General features: G+C 39.0%; 1 protein-coding gene across 10 annotated transcripts in view; it reads left to right on the top strand.

Annotated features, from left to right (window-relative positions):
* ATRX (ATRX chromatin remodeler) overlaps window positions 1–19,248 on the top strand; it is a 139,942-nt gene that overhangs the window by 11,859 nt on the left and 108,835 nt on the right. For 6 of the 10 annotated variants that reach the window (XR_006274471.1, XM_038415175.2, XM_043492948.1 and 3 more), the window contains 5 exons: window positions 5,539–5,651; window positions 11,896–11,951; window positions 14,598–14,650; window positions 15,605–15,729; window positions 16,732–16,851. Coding sequence is in view for 9 of the 10 variants with exons in the window: in XM_038415175.2 (XP_038271103.1) it covers window positions 5,539–5,651; window positions 11,896–11,951; window positions 14,598–14,650; window positions 15,605–15,729; window positions 16,732–16,851 (467 nt within the window). In the remaining variant the exon portion in view is untranslated. Of the gene's footprint in view, window positions 1–5,538; window positions 5,652–8,433; window positions 8,553–11,895; window positions 11,952–14,597; window positions 14,651–15,604; window positions 15,730–16,731; window positions 16,852–19,248 lie in introns of those variants that run through there. The other 4 variants (XM_038415176.2, XM_043492949.1, XM_043492951.1 and 1 more) reach the window with 3 other exon arrangements.

Raw genomic sequence — 19,248 nt, 5'->3', positions numbered from 1 at the left:
TGGAACTGCAGCTGCTCTGGGGAGAGCAGTATGACCAGAAGCGGAGAGACTATGGCCCCCGCCTCTTCCCTTCTGGCTCTGCTGGCTGTGCTGCCTCTCCTTGCTCCCTCTGTTGTGTGGTGGGGCTGTGTCCCACCTCTCCCTATCTATACCTGTTCATAAGCCGACCCCCTTCTCTGATGCTTCCTTTTTTTTAACTAAAAAAATTCGGCTTATGAACGAGTATATACAGTAATTTAAATTGCCCTGGTAACGGACGTAGGCAAGGACTGACTTGAAATTGCTTAATTAGCATATACATTTGAAATCATTTACAAAAATGTTCAGTTTTAGCCCAATATTTTGAGCTACCACATAACTGCCGCCCCAGTTGAAAACTGTTAATGAGTTTTGAACATTGAAATTAACTACCACAAAGGACATAACCTTAAATTGTTTTATAAAAATATAGTAGTAAAAACATATTTTTAATGTTATAAGATGGTTTGATTTTTTTACAATGTATTTTGGACTACTATTTGTATACTGTATGATGTGTTATTTACTTAGTACAAGGCAGATTTGTTCACTTCTGCTATGACTGGTTATCAGTAAATGAGTAAAATATATTTAATTGTATACATTGTCTACTTCAGCCCTTTCAGTTTGTCTGTTCCATGTTCTTGAGTCATTTTTCATGTGTACAACTCTCAGACCACAGCCTTGATACATTTTATAGGAGAGTACTATGTAGTCTCTGGCCTTTTGATGGGGGACTTCTGAATTGGGGTAAGGCTCCAGACATCTTTTCTTCTGAGTGTAGTGTCTCTTCAGGGTTATTTATGTGAAAGTTCTGAAACAACTGTCTGAAAGTAATGGTCTCATAAAACAAGATTCATAAAAACTAGAGAGAAAAATCAATAACTGTATGCATAAAGTCCAGTTTGAAACTGAAAACCTTAACTAATTAGCCTCACTATGGTTTTACTTACAATGAAATAAGAATAATTTCAATTTTTGTCTGCTATCCTTTAGATCAGGGAACATTTTGGAGACATAACCTCAGGGTCTCTTTCACTTTTCCTCTCTCCCCTTTCACTCTGGCTATGGCTACCTTAACTCTGAAGTGTGCCTGGTATTTACATAAATGTTCTCTCTGATGGGGTCATCCATTGCCTTTTATGAAATAACAATTGTATATTTTAAAGTCATATATTCTAATGTCCACTGGTCTTGTTTAAACTGATTCGAGGGGTTTTATTTTATTTACTTTGCCTTTCTTTTTCATATATTTATTGGAAAGTGTGTTCCTGCCACAATAGATTTTTTCAGCCCTTGTTTGCATCTCCTCTGTCCCCTGTATGCTTGTCTTAACCAAAGGTGTTAACTTTGAAATCAGTTAATTTTCAGCCCCTTAAAGAAATAGTTATATTTCTCTTAATCATCTTATCAGAATCCCAACTGTAGATGAAATATGAATTTACAGATGCAAAATCCATCACATTATAATTGACTTTACCACTTAACTGACATTTTTGGAAGTAAACATATTTAAATGTTGTAAGTACTTAATACTGGACAGAGATTGGTCACTATTGACATAGGCTATATGCAATATAGATTTTGAGGAGAAGAAAATCACTCTTGTTACCAATCGCTTTCGCCATCCAGCTCCCCAGAATTTTAATTGTGTGAAATTGCAGTGTTGTAGCCATGTTGGTTCAGCATATGAAAGAGACAAGGTGGGTGAGGTAATATCTTTTATTGGACCAACTTTTGTTGGTGAAAGAGACAAGATTTTGAGCTATACAGTACTCTTTCAGGTCAAAGATACTACCTCGTCCACCTTGTGTCTCTGTTATGTTAAATGGAAGTTATAGAGGATGGAAGAGTAAAGTGAATTAATACTCCTGTTCACAACAATTTACCTAACATCTGGCTGCAATTTAAAAAAAAAATCTGCATAGATTTTTAGAATCAGTAAAGGGCTACTTAAATTGTGGCCACTGAGTTCTCATTATGCTGCAAGATGCCATTTTACCTTTTTAAAGTGGAATCATTTAGTGATAAATGATAAATAAAGTGATAATCATTTAACATTTTATAGTTGCCTAATAAGGTAGTGAAAATCTTGTGTACTTTAAGTAAATATTAAAAAAGCTACAACTGACTAAAGAATCTGCAGACATGTGAGCTAGTGCTCTGATAAAGTAAACTAACGAAGAACACAAACATTGCCCTCAGAGATGTTCTTGAAAGATTTTTAATTTTACAGTGGTTCCTACACCATTGGCTGTCAGGAACCATTAAAAATTCAATATGTTATATGTGTGGATAACTTTTATAGTTAGAATAATTAATTACTCTATGTGATAGTCCATACCTGTATTTTGAAGATGCATGAGGAAAGTAATTCTAAATAATACAGTTTGGAAGGTAACAAATTAATAGTTTGTATTTTTAAAGCACTTCCATCTAAGGATCTCAAAATTTTTGGGGTATATCTAGATTAGGAAAAATTTTTTACTCATTTATCTTAGTCTAGATATACCTTAAATGTTTGTAAGGCACTTTAACTAGTTTTAAAACCCTAGTTTATTTTAACTTTCTCTGTCTACGCTAAGGTTGTAAAACATATTAATTGATATAAAAAAAGGTTTTATCCGATCATAAATTACCCTTATAGAATTAAGACTTACAACACCACTGTGAATGCAGGTCACTAGCAAATATTCTGTAGGGAACAATGCTACATGCAAAGGAATAGATTGTAGGACTTAGTGGTTCTATTCTAGCTCTGATTTTTTTTCTTAAGAAATTTTTAAAAATTACCATTTAAAGTGTGCACTATCAGAAAATTTGATGTCCTGAAAATAGTTTTAAACTCAATTTGGATGTGCCCCTTTAATGGCAGTGTTGAAGGATTATAGATTCATAGATACTAAGGTCAGAAGGGACCATTCTGATCATCTAGTCCGACCTCCTGCACAACGCAGGCCACAGAATCTCACCCACCCACTCCTACGAAAAACCTCACCTATGTCTGAGCTATTGAAGTCCTCAAATCGTGGTTTAAAGACTTCACGGAGCAGAGAAGCCTCCCTCAAATGACCCGTGCCCCATGCTACAGAGAAAGGTGAAAAACCTCCAGGGCCTCTTCCAATCTGCCCTGGAGGAAAATTCCTTCCCGACCCCAAATATGGCAATCAGCTAAACCCTGAGCATATGGGCAAGATTCACCAGCCAGATACTACAGAAAATTCTTTCCTGGGTAACTCAGATCCCATCTAATATCCCATCTCGGGGATTAGGCCTATTTACCCTGAATATTTAAAGATCAATTAATTACCAACATCACATTATCCCATCATACCATCTCCTCCATAAACTTATCGAGTTTAATCTTAAAGCCAGATAGATCTTTTGCCCCCACTGCTTCCCTTGGAAGGCTATTCCAAAACTTCACTCCTCTGATGGTTAGAAACCGTCGTCTAATTTCAAGTCAAAACTTCCTGGTGGCCACTTTATATCCATTTGTTCTTGTGTCCACATTGGTGCTGAGCTGAAAGAATTCCTCTCCCTCTCCTGTATTTATCCCTCTGATATACTTATAGAGAGCAATCATATCTCCCCTCAACCTTCTCTCTTACACAGGGGTTAGTCTAGTTGATTATGTATGATTTTTCATACGTACTAACAGCTGGAAAAACGCATATGAGCAAGGAAAGCTTTTGGACGGTGGTCTCCAACCTTTTTATGGGCAAGATCACTTTTTGAAATTAAGATCAACCCAGGATCTACCCCGCCCCTCCCTCCATTCCTTCCCTCCCTCCGTTGCTCGCTCTACCCCACCCTCACTCACTTTCACCAGGCTGGGGCATGTGAGGGGATGCAGGCGCTGGGCTGGAGTTGAGGGGCTTGGAGTGTGGGAGGGGGCTCAGGGCTGAGCCTGGGGCAGGGGGTTGGGCTGCAGGAGGGGGTGAGGGGTGTGGGCTCTGGGAGGGAGTTTGGGTGCAGGAGGGGGCTCCTGGCTAGGGTAGGGGGATGGGATGCAGGAGAGGATGAGGGGTGCAGGCTCAGGGCTGGGGCAGGAGGTTGGGGTGTGGGGTCTGGGAGGGAGTTTGCCCCAGCCAAGAGCCCCTCCTGCACCCAGAGTGTTGGGGTGCAATAGGGGGTGAGGGGTGTGGGCTCTGGGAGGGAGTTGGGGCGCATGCTGAAGACTGGGGCAGGGGATTGGGGTGAAGGAGGACGTGCAAGGTGCAGGCTCTGGCCAGGAGGCGCTTACCACAGACAGCTTCTGGTCGGCGGTGCAACAGGGCTAAGACAGGCTGCCTGCCTGCCCTGGCCTCATGCTGCTCCCAGAAGTGGCTGGCATGTCTCTGCGGCCCAGGGGCCAGCAGGCTGTTCTGCGTGCTGCCTCTGCCCCTGCTCTCCAGTGCCGACTCCGCAGCTCCCATTGGCTGGGAGCTGCGGTCAATGGGGGCAGCGGGCGCGGGCAGCACGCAGAGACCCATGCCAGCCACTTCCAGGAGCGGCATGGGGCCTGGGCAGGGAAGCAGCCTGCTGAGCCCTGCTGCGCCACCAGACGGCAATTGGTCGATCCTGGAGCCTCTGCCAGTCAGTTGATCACGATTGACTGGTTGGTGACCACTGCTTTAGGAGGTGGGAGAAAAATATGTGGAGAGCCTGAGACAAGAAATCTTTTTAAAAGTAGTGCTAATAAGGTAACTGATGAATTAGAGCCTTGTCTTATTCTTAAGAAAAATTGTGTACATGGGAGAGAAATGACCAATGGCTCCTGCTCTATAAAACTGGCTAATTGAAAATTCTGTTGGCAATAGTATCAGTAAACTAATTCAAATAAAGATATCGGGCAGTCATCTGTTCCTACACAATTGTCTTTTGACAAGATACACATGTTGCTGGTTATCTTCCAAGACACTCAGTAAATAATTGGGATGGTTGGTTTGATGTAAGCTTTGTATGGGTAAGTTAAAATAATGTCTGATTGCATGCATCTTTACAATTTTTTTTCTTTGGGCCATGTAGAGAAACTGCTTGCAATTTCTGTTTGGGTTCTGTATCCACAGACAGACCAATAGAAGTGATTCACATTTTTAGCTATTATTTAATGAATCTCTTACTTAAGCACAATGTTTTAGCTATGTTCTTTCCTTTTAATTTCTTTGAATAGCAGTGCACTTTTCTTGGCTTCTTAAATATTTCATTTTTTTAATTACATGAAATACGGCTTTTTAAAATGTGACATTCTTTATTGTAAACTTTATACTAATGTTGTCCTAAATGGTTATATTTCAGTGCCAAATCTGCACTTACAGATTTTTTTTATCAAAATTACAAAGGGGTTATTTTTGCATATTTTGGTATCCCGTTTTGAGATAGATGTTTTGGTAAAAACAAAGCCTTGCTTTGGAAGAACTTCAGTTCCTTTATTGATATGTAGTTCTTAAGAACAAGCAGCATTCATTTCAACCAATATTAATAAAGTAGCATGAGATAGTGAGACTAATTTCAAGTGACACTTCTGTGTTTTATCAGTGAAAGCAAGTTGAATACGTTGGTGCAGAAGCTTCATGACTTTTTGGCTCACTCTTCCGAAGAATCTGAGGACGCAAACTCACCTCCAAGACTATCTGTGAGCAAAAGTATAGGTAAAATATATATATATTTTCTCTTTTAAATGTACACTCTTATTCAACATCTTGGAATGTAGTGCAATAAAATGCATTTTGATATACAGATATGCAATATTGTTCTTGTTCTTGCTGTTTCCTTCTTAAGTGGAGATATCTGGATAAATACACGGTAGATTCTTTAGTAGTAGTAGTATAAATTGCTTTTCATTTGTGAATATAAATGTTCTGTATGTTATAACACTTTTAAACCAACAAAGTATTCAGTATTCCGTTACATGGAAGTTAAACTATCTATGTGTCCTTGGGGTGGGGGATGTTTGTATCTCCTCCGGGATGCTTTTGGTTCAGATTTCTCATGGTTCCCTATATTAACAGTGCATAATAGACATATCTTGTTTTTCTGCTGAAGTTAAGATCTTTTGACCCTCACAATTGTGGAATAGAGTGTGGGGGAGTTGTTTTCATGTTAATTATGGGAACACTTTGTGAATTAAGTCAGAAACCACTGAAAAAAAAAGGGCTTTTCTAAAGCAAATGATTAGGTTTCTTCTTGAAAATTATTGGTATCTCCAGAAAATCTAATAGGTAAGTATTGGATTTAAAAAACAACAACTTCATTTTAACTACTGTCAATAATGAAAGCTTTTAAAATAAACACACAGCAGAAAATTATAATCTAATGTATAATAGGAATCTGGATTTGTTACAGATATAGAACTTTTCAGACTCCAACTTTCCTAAAACACTTTCCATAGCAATGAAGTGACTGTGTGAAGAAAATTGGGATTGTATTAGCCGAGGAATGTATTTTCTTCTATTTTCAGACAGATCCATGGGATCTCTAAAAGGATGCTGTCAAAAGAAATAGTTAACTTTTCACTAACAACTCATTACCTTATTAAAATTGACAGAAATTTAAAATCTAATTTTACTTGATTATCACCTGTGTTTTTTCTTATATTTCTCAGATCATATAGTGAAATAAGACTGGTCATTTTCACTTTGTAGTTACTTCAGCTTTCTTATTCTCCTTATATAACAGGATGCAATTGTTTTGCATTTCTAATGTTGTTTAGGAATATTTGAATTATTCTTTTTATACAAAAAAATAAGTGCTCTGTCAGATACACAGCATTGATTTCAATGGAGCTAAGACAATTTACATCAACTGAAGATCTTTATATTCATATTGGGTTATGTAAAACTTCTGTTAAAGTCACAAACTTCTGCTATACTTGATAATATCCCTTTGATTTAACTGGAGTTCTGCTTAAAATTTCATCTTAAGTATAGCATCTATGACAATATTGTCACCTTATTACTGCATTGTAGTGTCAACACTGACTGTACGATTCAATTCCTGTTTGGTGCTTCGGTACTTTATTTCAGGGCACCTTTGCCAAAACCAAACTGTGACATGGATAAACAGATATCTGTCATTGTGAAGTTGTTCCGGGGAGGATACTGTTTGCAGCACCTCTCTCCCAGTCCTGTGTAGTTACAAATGTGACTCTAGCTCTTGTTGGTGAAATAGAGAATTACTGTGGAGCAGAGATACACCAATTGCTTAGTCCTTTTGACAAATTTCAAGGGTGTATGTGTGTGATATCACACACATATACATTATATATAATTACAAAAAACTACTGCCCCTTTGTGTGTATGAATTATGATAGTCTTTAATCATTTGGTTGCATGCTGTTTTTCCATAGGACCTTTGCCTCATGCAATGCCCTGCTCTGGGGATGAATTGTGTAATAAAACAGATTGTCTTTAAACACCCCTTCCTCATTTGTTGGAAGGTGTCTAGTGAATGAGGCAGAGGATTGCAGAAAGAGAAAGGAGGGTCTCATGGTCTTCATTGTTGTCCTGGAGAACTGGATTTTGGCCCTGCCTCTGCCACAGAGTTCCTGTGTGATGCTAAACAAGTCACTTAAACCAAACTCTTGAGGTGCTCGCTAATTGTGTGTTTAGCTCAGGGGTTCTCAGACTTTTGTACTGGCGACCCCTTTCACACCGCAAGCCTCTGAGTGCGATCCCCCCCATACATTAAAAACACTTTTTTATATGTATTTAACACCATTATAAATGCTGGAGGCAAAGTGGGGTTTTGGGTGGAGGCTGACAGCTCGTGACCTCTTGAGGGATCCTGACCCCCAGTTTGAGAACCCCTGGCCTAGCTTGATATCTTCAAGTCTGATTGGCAGAAGTGCTGACCACTCATAATTGAAATCAAGGGGAGTTGTCCTTAGAACATATTCTGAAAGTATTCTGAAAAATCAGGTCCTAAGATTTTCAAGTTGGGTCCCCAAAATTAGGGAATGCTTTTGACCATATTCTCTGTGCGTCGGTTCCCCATCTGTAAAAGCGAGATAATACCGCCCCCTCATTTCAGAGAAGTTTTGAGAAGACTAATTTATTTTTTCTTTGAAGCATTTGGCTTACTATAGTGATGAGCACCATAAAAAAGCCACGTGGAAATAATTTTTTCTTCATAACAGGATTTGAACAGTCTAAAATAAATTGAACAATGAGGAGAAAACAATATATTGAATAGCTGCTCATTAATCACTGTTTATCCAGTGCACTGAATGAGACTGCAGTCCTGTAGAAAAATACTATGTGATCATATAGTTTATCGCTATATCGCAATGCATACACGCAAGGGGGCTGAATGAAGCTTATTCGGGCAGCCTTAATCTTGGAAGTTCCTAAGTTTTGTGTGCCTGATTATGCAACCTTAGTGGTCTTTTAGTTTGTGTGTGTGTGTGTAACTTTCTCTTTTTTTTTTTAAAAGAAGAACTTCTGTTTTTTCAGTTTGCTGTCATGTGGCATCACAACACCACATGGGTGGAACCTTTAGATACACTACACAGACTTCTGCCACTTGAACTAGTGGAGTAACTGATAGCAATAGTAAGTTGTTATCCTCTTTGTGGATCAGTACTAGAGGGACATCAGACACACATTTAACCAGTGGTTTTCACAGATATTTGCTGGCAGAGGAGGAATAGTGAGACTCAGGAATCTGCCATTCCAGGCTCTGGAGGGGAGTGTTTTCTAGTGGTCACAACCATTTCTGCTCATTTCCTCCACACTTGACCCCCTTCTGCCTCATCCCTTCCAAGGTGTTCCAGTCATCTCCCATCCTGTCCCCTCCTGTCTCCTCCCCCCCAGTTCCTTGCACCAGTCCTAATATCCTTATCTTCCCAGTCCCAGACTCTACTCAAGCTTCTCGTTCCAGTCTTTTTGCCCAGCAAGTTCTTATTTCCCCCTCCAGGCTTGCTGTCATAGTTCGGATCTCTGACTTCATTATTCTCTCATCCCGTCTTCACACCTAGTCATGGTCTCTTCCCAGCCAGTTCTGATTTCACTCCCTTTTGAGCTCCTTGCCCACAATCTGTCCTCCCAACCCCTCCTACTCCTCATTGCATTCTCCTCGTCCAGCCAGTCTTAGTCTATCCCTTCCCCACCCTGACTCCTAGTCTTCTTGCCCAGCAAGTCTGTCGTATCCCCCTCTCCCCCCCAGCTTCCTGCTCCAGCCTCTTCACCTCCAACTGCATAACTGTTGTCTCAGTCTCACCAGACTTTGTGTGCCAATATTCTCTCCTTCCTGACCAGTATGGCTTCTGTCTCCTGTGTATTTGAATTGGACAGCTTCCTTCTTCATACTGCACTGCCTGGATGTGTTACAAGGGAGTAGAGGTGTCATTGAGAGCATAGGAAAGACAGGCTCCCTGCTCTCAATTCCCCATCTTGGTTCTCTCTCAGCTCTGTACCCCTAGACTGGAGAGAACATGCTCAGTTACTGTTTGGTGACGGCATGTTCAGTCTGGTCAGCACTGTGATACAAGGGGGTGCAACATGCTCAGTCAGTTTGTGGGCCTGGTGACAGTCGGGTCACACACTGGCGCAGTGAGATTTGAGCATGCCCAGTGAAGATGGAATCTTCCGAAATTTTAGCTGCTAAAATCAAAGTATTTTCTACTGAGCACGTGCAGACCGAAATTGTTACAATTTACCCAAAGTTAGGCGAATTTTAATGAGGATGCCAAGAGGCACATCCTTAGCACATCACCCCTCAGCCAAATTTCAAGTAATTAGTTGTCACAATTTTGACTTGAGTGTACCGTATACCCTTCCCTTGGTCTCTTAAGGGCACCCGCTTAAGGTTTTCAGTACTCAGCCATCGCCTCTCTTAAGTGGAGACCTGCATCTCTCTTCCTCTTGACGGGGGATTTTAAGGCTTCTCTTCTCAACTCTCTGCACTTTGATATCCCTAGCAAGCCAGTCTACTTAAAGGCCAGTCTACCTGTGCTTTGCTTTCTCTCCAAAGGCTATGAACAGCATATAACCATCAGCTACAACTTACCATACTGCTCTTTCTAAGCAAGCATGTTTATTCTTAAGGTAAAAGCATTTTAGAGAAAACAAAACAAAAGTTCCTTCAGGCATGCTAAAAGCTTACGATAAGTCACCCATTATTCTTATAGGGCCCTGGTAGGCCAAAGTCTTTGCAACCCTCCACAAGGGTTCGGGCCCGCTTGGACAGAAGGTCCTGTCTGTTTGCTGGATCAGAAAGAAGGCTTTGAGTCAGTTTAAATGCAGCCCTTTTAAGCCAAAAGCCCTTTCTTTGTTTTCCTAGTCTCTTGTAACCCAGTTTGAGTCCCTATATGTAAATACCCCAGTGGGTGGTACCTGTCTGGTACAATGAGTGATTCTCCTTAATCACCCTACAGTGTTTTAGTTCCTGAAGGAGCTGTAGTAATTCACCCCCATGGAGTAGAACACAATCATACATATAATTCCTGAGCCACAGTGATACATAAGCATAATATATTATGTTCCCCCAAAGACACTGCATATGGTTGCAATATCTGTCACAATAGTCACAGGGTTTAAGGCCAGAAGGGACCACCAGATAAGCTAGCCTGACCTCCCGTATGTCATGTGCCACCAACACCACCCAGCGCCCACATGCTAAACCCAACAATTGAAATGTGACCAAAATGTTACAGCCCGCAGGACACTAAATGGTTATGTGCCACAGGCAGAGAATAGGAGGGATTGAGGTGCACCAATGCCTCAAACCCCTGCAATGGCAGGGAATTAAGTGAGAGATACCTACATGACCCCAGCAAGTGACATGCACCGCATGCTGCAAAGGAAGGTGATTTGGGGGGAAAATTCCTTCCTGACGCCACATGGTGATCACAGCCTGAGGATGTTAGCAAGAAAAATCCAGCTAAATATCTTGCTGCAAAACAGGGACACGAGAGCACTTCAGAGAAATGGTCTGAAGAATTTAATACAGAGAAAACATATTTTTCTTTACTGTCATTTTCATAAACACCTGCATTGTATTGGCTGAAATTTTCCAAAAAACATTAAGCCTGAGGCAGACACACCAGTGTGGAAAAATTCAGCCCAAACAGTTTGCAAAATTATAAGCAACTGAAAATAGGGTCTTACAGTGTAAAGAGTGCTACGAGCCTAATCTATAATAATCACATGATATCCGTATGAAAAATAACATTTTTGTACTTCGCATTAATCCATTTCCTGTGAGGCTCCTTCTAACATTCTAAGCCTTTGAGCAACTTCATATAACTGCATTATAAAGAATACTGAAACAGAAATATTCCCTTCTTCCCCTCAAAAAACCTATAACATTTCTCTCAAAATTACACTTGATGGGGGTTCAGTCCTGGATCAATGACATGTTTAAGGTTTAATATCCTACAGCCCATTAGGGCTAGAAATAGGAGGTCTGTATATCTTGAAAAAGGAGAATCCACAATATCAAATGAGATACATTACTTACTTTTAGCTGTGCTAGCTAGGTCCTTGATATATCAGTCCTTGAAATCATAATGTTATGTACAGAAGTTTCAGGAATGTATTGGTTGTTACTGCTTTTCGTGTGACGCATGTGTAGTTGCACTCTAGCTCCTCTAGTATGATTTCTTTATTGGTGGGAAAAGGTTGAAAAATAGAGCAGTGGTATTTTAAAAAAAAAAATCTAAATAAAATTTTCTGTAAATTATTTGGCATATGTGCAATAGATGATGCCATGGTGTTATGCAAAGGTTTTATTGTGATTCTATATAAAACTCGCTCCTCATCCCCACTAACTAATTGTCCATTTAGTAATGTTTTAATAATGCTGTAAAAAAGTTTATACCAATCATTTATAATTTAAAGAATTGTTAGTAATTTCTACCATTCAGTGAATTACATTTTTTCCCTCCCTGTACAGGTAAAAGTAGTGGGCCTGAAAATAGTCCAACTCCAATGGAAAATAACAGGGAAGAGGTAGGAATAAAGTATATGGTGCATTTGATTTACAGTAATGCTGGTAATTCAAAAATGGCTGGTATAGATTGATTACATTTGAATTAAAATCTGTATTTGATTACAGTACCATATCTGCTGAATGTGAAAGTTGATTAGGGAACTTTTTCTAAAAGTTGAATTAAAAAACCACAATATAACCTTTTAAACGTACATGAATGACATCCATTATGACTAGGCAAGCAATTAAGCAATCACAATTTAAAAATAAAAAGTAAAATAATAAATTCAATGTACTTTCATAGTTTTGACTACTTTTGTATTTTTCCTATGGTATTTCATAATGCATGAGTAAATGTATACTTTGTGGAAGGTATCACATTGTACTATCATGAGGCTTCTAACCACTATTAAATCTTTGCTGAGAAGTGGGGAGCTGCTGCAATTTTGTGAATTATCATGGTTGGGAATTGGCAAATTACGTAACAGTAAGTTATACCCCTTTTCATGAAAGTATTAGGGCTGTCAATTAATCACAGTTAATTCATGCAATTAACTAAAAACAAAAACAAATCGCGTTTAAAAAAAAATTGATTATTTGCAGTTTTAATCGCATTGTTGTTAATAGAATACCAATTGACATTTTTTATAAATATTTTTGGATGTTTTTCTACATTTGCAAATATATTGATTTCAATTACAATACAAAGTGTTCAGTGTTCACTTTATATTATTTTTGATGACAGATATTTGCACTGTAAAAAAGAAACAAAAGATAGTGTGTTTCAGTTCACTTCATACAAGTACTGTAGTGCGATCTCTTTTTATCATAAAAGTGCAGCTTACAAATGTAGATTTTGTTTTGTTACATAACTGCACTCAGAAACAAAAGAATGTAAACCTTTAGAACCAAAATAGTCCATTTAGTTCTTCTTCTTGTTCAGCCAGTCGCGAAGAGAAACAAGTTTGTTTACATTTATGGGAGATAATGCTGCCCACTTCTTATTTGCAATGTCACCTGAAAGTGAGAACAGGTGTTCATGTGGCACTTTTGTAGCTGGCATTGCAAGATATTTATGTGCGAGATATGCTAAACATTCATATGCCCCTTCATGCTTTGGCCACCGTTCCAGAGGATGTGCTTTCATGCTGATGACGGGTTCTGCTCAATAATGATCCAAAGCTATTCGGACTGATGCTTGTTCATTTTCATCATCTGAGTCAGATGCCACAAACAGAAAGTTGATTTTCTTTTTTGGTGGTTCGGGTTCTGTAGTTTCTGCATAGTAGCGTTGCTCTTTTAAGACTTCTGACAGCATGCTCCACATCTTGTCCCTCTCAGATTTTGGATGGCACTTCAGATTCTTAAACCTTGGATCGAATGCTGTAGCTATCTTTAGAAATCTCACATTGGTTCTTTCTTTGTGTTTTGTCAAACCTGCAATGTTCTTAAATTGAACAGCGTGCTGGGTCATCATCCGAGACTACTATAACATGAAATATATGGCAGAATGCAGGTAAAACACCAAGCAGGAGATACAGAATTCTCCCCCAAGGAGTTCAATCACATATTTAATTAATGCTTTATTTTTTTTAGTGAGCATCATCAGCGTGGAAGCATGTTCTCTGGAGTTGTGGCCGAAGGATGAAGGGACATACAAAGGTTTAGCATATCTCACGTGTAAAGTGGGCAGCATTATCTCCCATAAATGTAAACAAACTTGTTTGTCTTAGCGATTGGCTGAATAAGAAGTAGAATGGAGTGGACTTGTAGACTCTAAATTTTACATTGTTTTATTTTTGAGTGCAGTTGTATAACAAAACAGTCTACATTTGTAAGTTACACTTTCACGATAAAGAGATCGCACTTCAGTACTTCTATGAGGTGAACTGAAAAACAGTATCTTCTGTTTACCTTTTTTACAGTGCAAATATCTGATAAAAATAATATAAAGTGAGCACTGTACACTTTGTATTCTGTTATAATTGAAATCAATATATTTGAAAATGTAAAAAAAAAATCCAAAAATATTTGTCATTTCAATTGGTATTCTATTATTAAGAGTGCAATTAATCACATCCTCAGGTGACCCACAAATATTGATGATATGCTCTTGAGTGAGCCACACCCAGTCCTTAGCCCAGAAAGTTCGAAGTGCCAGCCGTAACTGTTAAATGGACTCTTTGGGATGGAGGATTGCAGGGAAATAAAATCTTATGAAGGGGTCCTCTACTATTTTTAATACTTCCTCAATTTCCTGCAAATTTGGTGCATAAGAAATATGGTGTGTGATTCTGTGAATTTCTCAGATCACAATAATATTTCTTTATAATTTCTGATGCAGTGTATGCTTGGAGGGGTTCAAAGTATATATTTATTTTAAGAGATCTTAATCCAGGTAGTAATTTATAAACGAAAAAGTCTCATAATTGAATCCAACTAATTACAACACTACGTTTACAAGCAAAACTTGAATTTTTGTTCTGCTACCCTTGATATGAAATGTAGTATGAACAAGAAATGGGATATGATTTAAACCCAACTAGAAATTGACTTTTGAGTTGCTGCTGTATACCTAAGAATCCAAGAAAATAATTTTTTGTTGATGTATGTTCTGGTCACACACTAACAGATGTTTGTGACTGCAAATTTTTCCTTGTTTTTAGGGCAATAGCTCTTCAGAAAGATCCAAATCTTTAGGATCATCACGTTCAAAAAGGTTAGTTTGAAAAGGAAAATGTGAATAATATTATTTGTAACTAGGTGCCTTCCCTAACTTGGGTCTACAGAAACAATGCACGCAGGGAAAGATTACTATATAGTGTAGATTGGCATGGAGCCATGTAACTTCAGGCTGATTTACATCTGCTGAGGAGGCTCACTGTGTCAAGTCCAAATTTACCCCCTTCCTGGAGTATGGCTTTATTAACAAAGTCTTGATGGTATCTTGTTTTCTATCTCAAGGCTCATCCAACATAAATGCTAGTTGGGTTCCTCCTTCAGGACTATCACCCTACACCCAGGATTTTTTTCCCTTGGAAAAGTCATTTCTTTGTATCCAAGTGGGGTAATGAGTTTACCCTTTCTCAGTGAGTCACTAATACCCAATAAAATCAGTACTTTACCATAAAATCAGTACTTGGTAACAGTATGAGGTGTTTCAGGCAAACACTGTCTGATGCACTTCAGTTTATTCATGTTTTTTTTGCTGTCTTTCAAGAAGTAATGCACTAAGGTAATAGTTTCTCAGTTTGTGCCTAAAGAAAACAAATTCTCTGTGTGGCCAAAAATCACTGCATTTTAGCAACCTTACACTGATCACATTCCTTCTTGTCTTTTGCCATCTTTCGGGAACCTTACGGTTCTGTCTTTCAGGTCCTTTTAAAATATGTAAAACAAAACAACATATAATCTTTTCTCTGGGGGGAATAAAAAAAAATTATGCATCTCTCTAAGAACAAAATTCCTCTTCTGTTTACTGTTGTCACGCTTGCCCAGTCTATTTCTCTCTGCTTCATCATCTCATGCAGTTTAAATTAGATTAAAAAATAGAATTTAACATTATCAGGTTCCTGACCCAAGGGAGATTGTATTTGATTGCAAAGCACCATGTACACCTAAATTGCTATAAAATATTTATCACAAATGTGGATTTTTTTTTCTGTTCATACAGGAAACCTACAGTTGTAACAAAATATGTTGGATCAGATGATGAACAAACCTTACCTGAAACTGTAAATGAAGATGTTTCAAATGAAAACTCAGAAAATGATGTTGATATGAAAAGCTTACCTAAAGGTAGATCATGCATTTTCTGTGTGTCTGAATTCTGCGAATTAGTGTCAAGACTATATGATGGAATATGCAGAATAGCCACAAAGGGAAACGTTGTATACTTTGTCTGTTTTTTTTTTTATTTTTATTTTTTTTTTGTAAAGTGCCAACCTTAGCAAGCAGTATCTTGAGGACCTACTATGATTATAGCATTCAAAAGGTTAAAATATTTTGTTTTTAAATGTCTACTTTGAACCCCACATACATAAATCACTGGATCTACCAGGATGCACTGATTACTTAATTCAAAATATGCTTTGAATCCATATTTTTGTGGAAATAGAGACAACATGAAACAGGACATGGTATTTTGCTTTTGTTCTTTTGTAAACATTCTGGGTAAAAAATTCAGAAGTACCTAAGTCCCATTTGAGAATGGGATTTAGTTCTTATAAGTTACTGATTTTGAAAATTTTACCCTTTGCTTAAAAGTATTAGAGGTTAGGCCAGATCTTGACATATGTTTAAAAACAAAACAGAAAAAGCTGATCATTATTGGGTTATTTTTAGATGCAATACTTTTAAAACACTCTCTATACCATGGGGGGAGGCATAGCTCAGTGGTTTGAGCATTGGCCTGTTAAACCCAGCGTTGTGAGCTCAGTCCTTGAGGGGGCTGTTTAAGGATTGCAAGCTCACCCACATTGTCTCACTGTTATGCTTTATTCTGTTCTTCATGTACTGCATCTGGGGGTAGAGAGAGTAGTTCACTCTCCAGGGTCCAGTCAGTCTTTGATCTCTGTCCTACAATTGCAATATCAGTGCCAGTTTGAGGTGTGTGAGTATTGGTATTTGTAATATGGACACCTGTGCAGTAGGATATGTTGTTTATCAGTCAATCATCATATAGCTTGTTGGGGGAAAATATATGCAATGTTGGCTTTTATTTAAACAGGAGTCTAGCACTTCACTGGAATGTCACTTGGATATGTAATGGTTTCCACCTTTTAAATGAAATCATTCTAGGTACAGTGGTTGTACAACCAGAGCCAGTGCTGAATGAAGACAAAGATGATTTTAAAGGGCCTGAATTTAGAAGCAGAAATATCGTTAAAATGAAACCTGAAGCTCCCAAAAAGCGTGGAGGTAAATACATTTTATGACATGTTTAAAATGGGTTTAAACTGCTGTTTATAGCCACATTTGGTACATATTTCCTAAAAATACCTCCACTCTTCTGGCTTTTAGTTCATTAAGGGTTCTGTCCTGCTGAAATTAGCCTCCATTGCTGTCCCTGCAGTGCAGCAGTGAAAGCTAAGATTTTACAGAAACTAATCTCCTCCTGCCTTGGGTAGCCATAGCATGCTTCATTAGGTATTCTGTGTAAATCTTCTTCACTCTATTCCCAAGAGTTTGATTCCATTCTGCAATTTTGCCATATCCTTTTCTAGGGAATAGTGGCATACCATTGCACACCCCAGAATTTAAAAAAAACATGGTCGATCTAGTAGCCTGTGGGCTGAATCTCACCTGGAGGTTAGTTCCATCTGGCTCCTGAACACCTAGTGTAGAACAAAATGGGATCTTCCGCCTAGTGTGACCTTGTACATACGGTTCATCCAAGGTCATTGAGTGGAGGGTGCCATTTTAGACTTCCTAAGGCATGCAAGTATAACTGCATGCCTTATTAAAAATGTCATGCATGCTACTGCTAGGGAATGATGTTGGAACTCCACTGAATGTATTTTCTGAGGCTCCAAGAAATCCATACAGATGTAAGCAGAGACAGAATGTTAGTTGGTAAGGAAGATGTTTTTGTTTTGAAATCCCAGATTAATTTAATTTCTTGGCACTTCCCTGGCTATTAGTTATATACTTTAGGTCATCTGTGGAAAGTTGCTATGCCAGCCAATTTTTTTTGACCTCTACTAGAATTGATATGCAAGTACATAGATGCTAATGGATAATATAAATTCATCTTTTATGGAGTTGGAAAACAGAAAAGAACAATCAAGAGGCCATGCATAAACTACTCTGAAAAAATAAAAATAAGTGACTTTACATTCCTTTCCCGCCTTATAGTACAGGCAGTTCTGTAATTTACATATAAAAAATAGTAATCAGTAACTTACTCCAGCCTAGTTACTTCTTTTTTAGTATAATAGTTGAAATAAATAACTTTTTTTTTTCTCATATGTAGTTTGGGTATTTAATAGGAACAAAAAATAATGACCGTGAAAAAGTTTACTTACTCTTTTGTGTGTGCATGTGTGAGGTTTTTTAGGGTTTTTTTTTGGACATTGATCTCTCCTCTAACTAGATTGGCTAATTGAAGGGCCACCTGGTTCATTTTTAATTATATTATTAGATGTTACATTCAGGACTGAATCTCATGGTTTTGTCTGAAGTGATAAAGTGCGATCACTGAGGTTGTTCCTGCTCACCACCACATGGTGTCTTGTGATGTACTTTCTAAAACACAGGAAAAAAGACTGTTTTGTTCTTGTAAATGGTATTTTTGTTATTTTTATAGTAGTTTTAGTGTGCGTTTTAGTTTTTAGGATTTTAAGGACTTTGGGATGCCGTTTTGCTGGTCTCCTTCCTGGGTACTGGATTATGTTGAAGATACTGGGGTTCAAAATCTGCGCTTTCTGCCCTTGCTCATTCTCAGTCAACGACAAGCACCAACGCTGCCTTTACTGCATGGGGGAAGCCCACTTTGCGTCCAAGTGCAGTATCTGCCTCTCCTTCCCAAGCATACCTGAGAAGGCTGTGCTCTCCACTTCAAGAAGCACCTCATGGAGGTTGCCATGAAGCTGCAGTAGGATCCAGACAAGGGATTGCTCAGACCAATCAAGGAGTGTGCCTCCTATCACGGAGCTCCAGTCTGGTTCTGCTGGTACCAGTGCTATGGACCTCAGGCCGAGGCCTAGTCGTGAGTGAATATAAGCGTGGCAGTAAGCTTCCTCCAAGCCCAAGAAGGATAGTGCTCTTTCCACGAGTTCTGTCCACAGGGAAGCAACATGTTCCAAAGCTCACAAGCATGATAAAAAGTTGTATAGACCTTTGGATCCGCCAGTTCCATCCACTGAGCCACGTACTCCTTCCAGGTTGGCACTGCTGAAGTCAATGGAATCTTCGGTTCTCAGGCAGTCCTCTGTTTGGCTCCTGTTCCGGCTCTGGTTCTGACTACAGTGTGTACTGCTGACACCAGGGAGACTTGAGTTGGCTCATGAGCTCTTTGTCATGGAGGAGGTAAAATCTCCGTGTTTTCAAGTGCCATCGCCTTCTAGGGGAGTATGCTCTCTTACATTAGACTTGCCTGTTACTCTATGGTTTCCATGGGTCCGCTGGTTCCAATGGCACCACCATTTGTACCAGCCTGACTTTTCAGCATTGGAGGACTCTGACAGAGTGCAGGGTCTGGGCCTCCCATACTGCCAATATAAGTACCCCAAGGCTCTGCTGACTCAGTGGCAGTACCCTCTCTTTCCCCAGCAATGGAGCCATTGGTACTCTGCTCCTCGGGGCTCTCCATAGCAA

This window comes from Dermochelys coriacea, chromosome 9, assembly GCF_009764565.3.
Source record: "Dermochelys coriacea isolate rDerCor1 chromosome 9, rDerCor1.pri.v4, whole genome shotgun sequence".
In the NCBI taxonomy this organism is placed as follows: Eukaryota; Metazoa; Chordata; order Testudines; family Dermochelyidae; genus Dermochelys; species Dermochelys coriacea.
The sequence above is the reverse complement of the archived record's forward strand: the minus strand, read 5'-3'. Positions and strand labels throughout refer to the sequence as shown.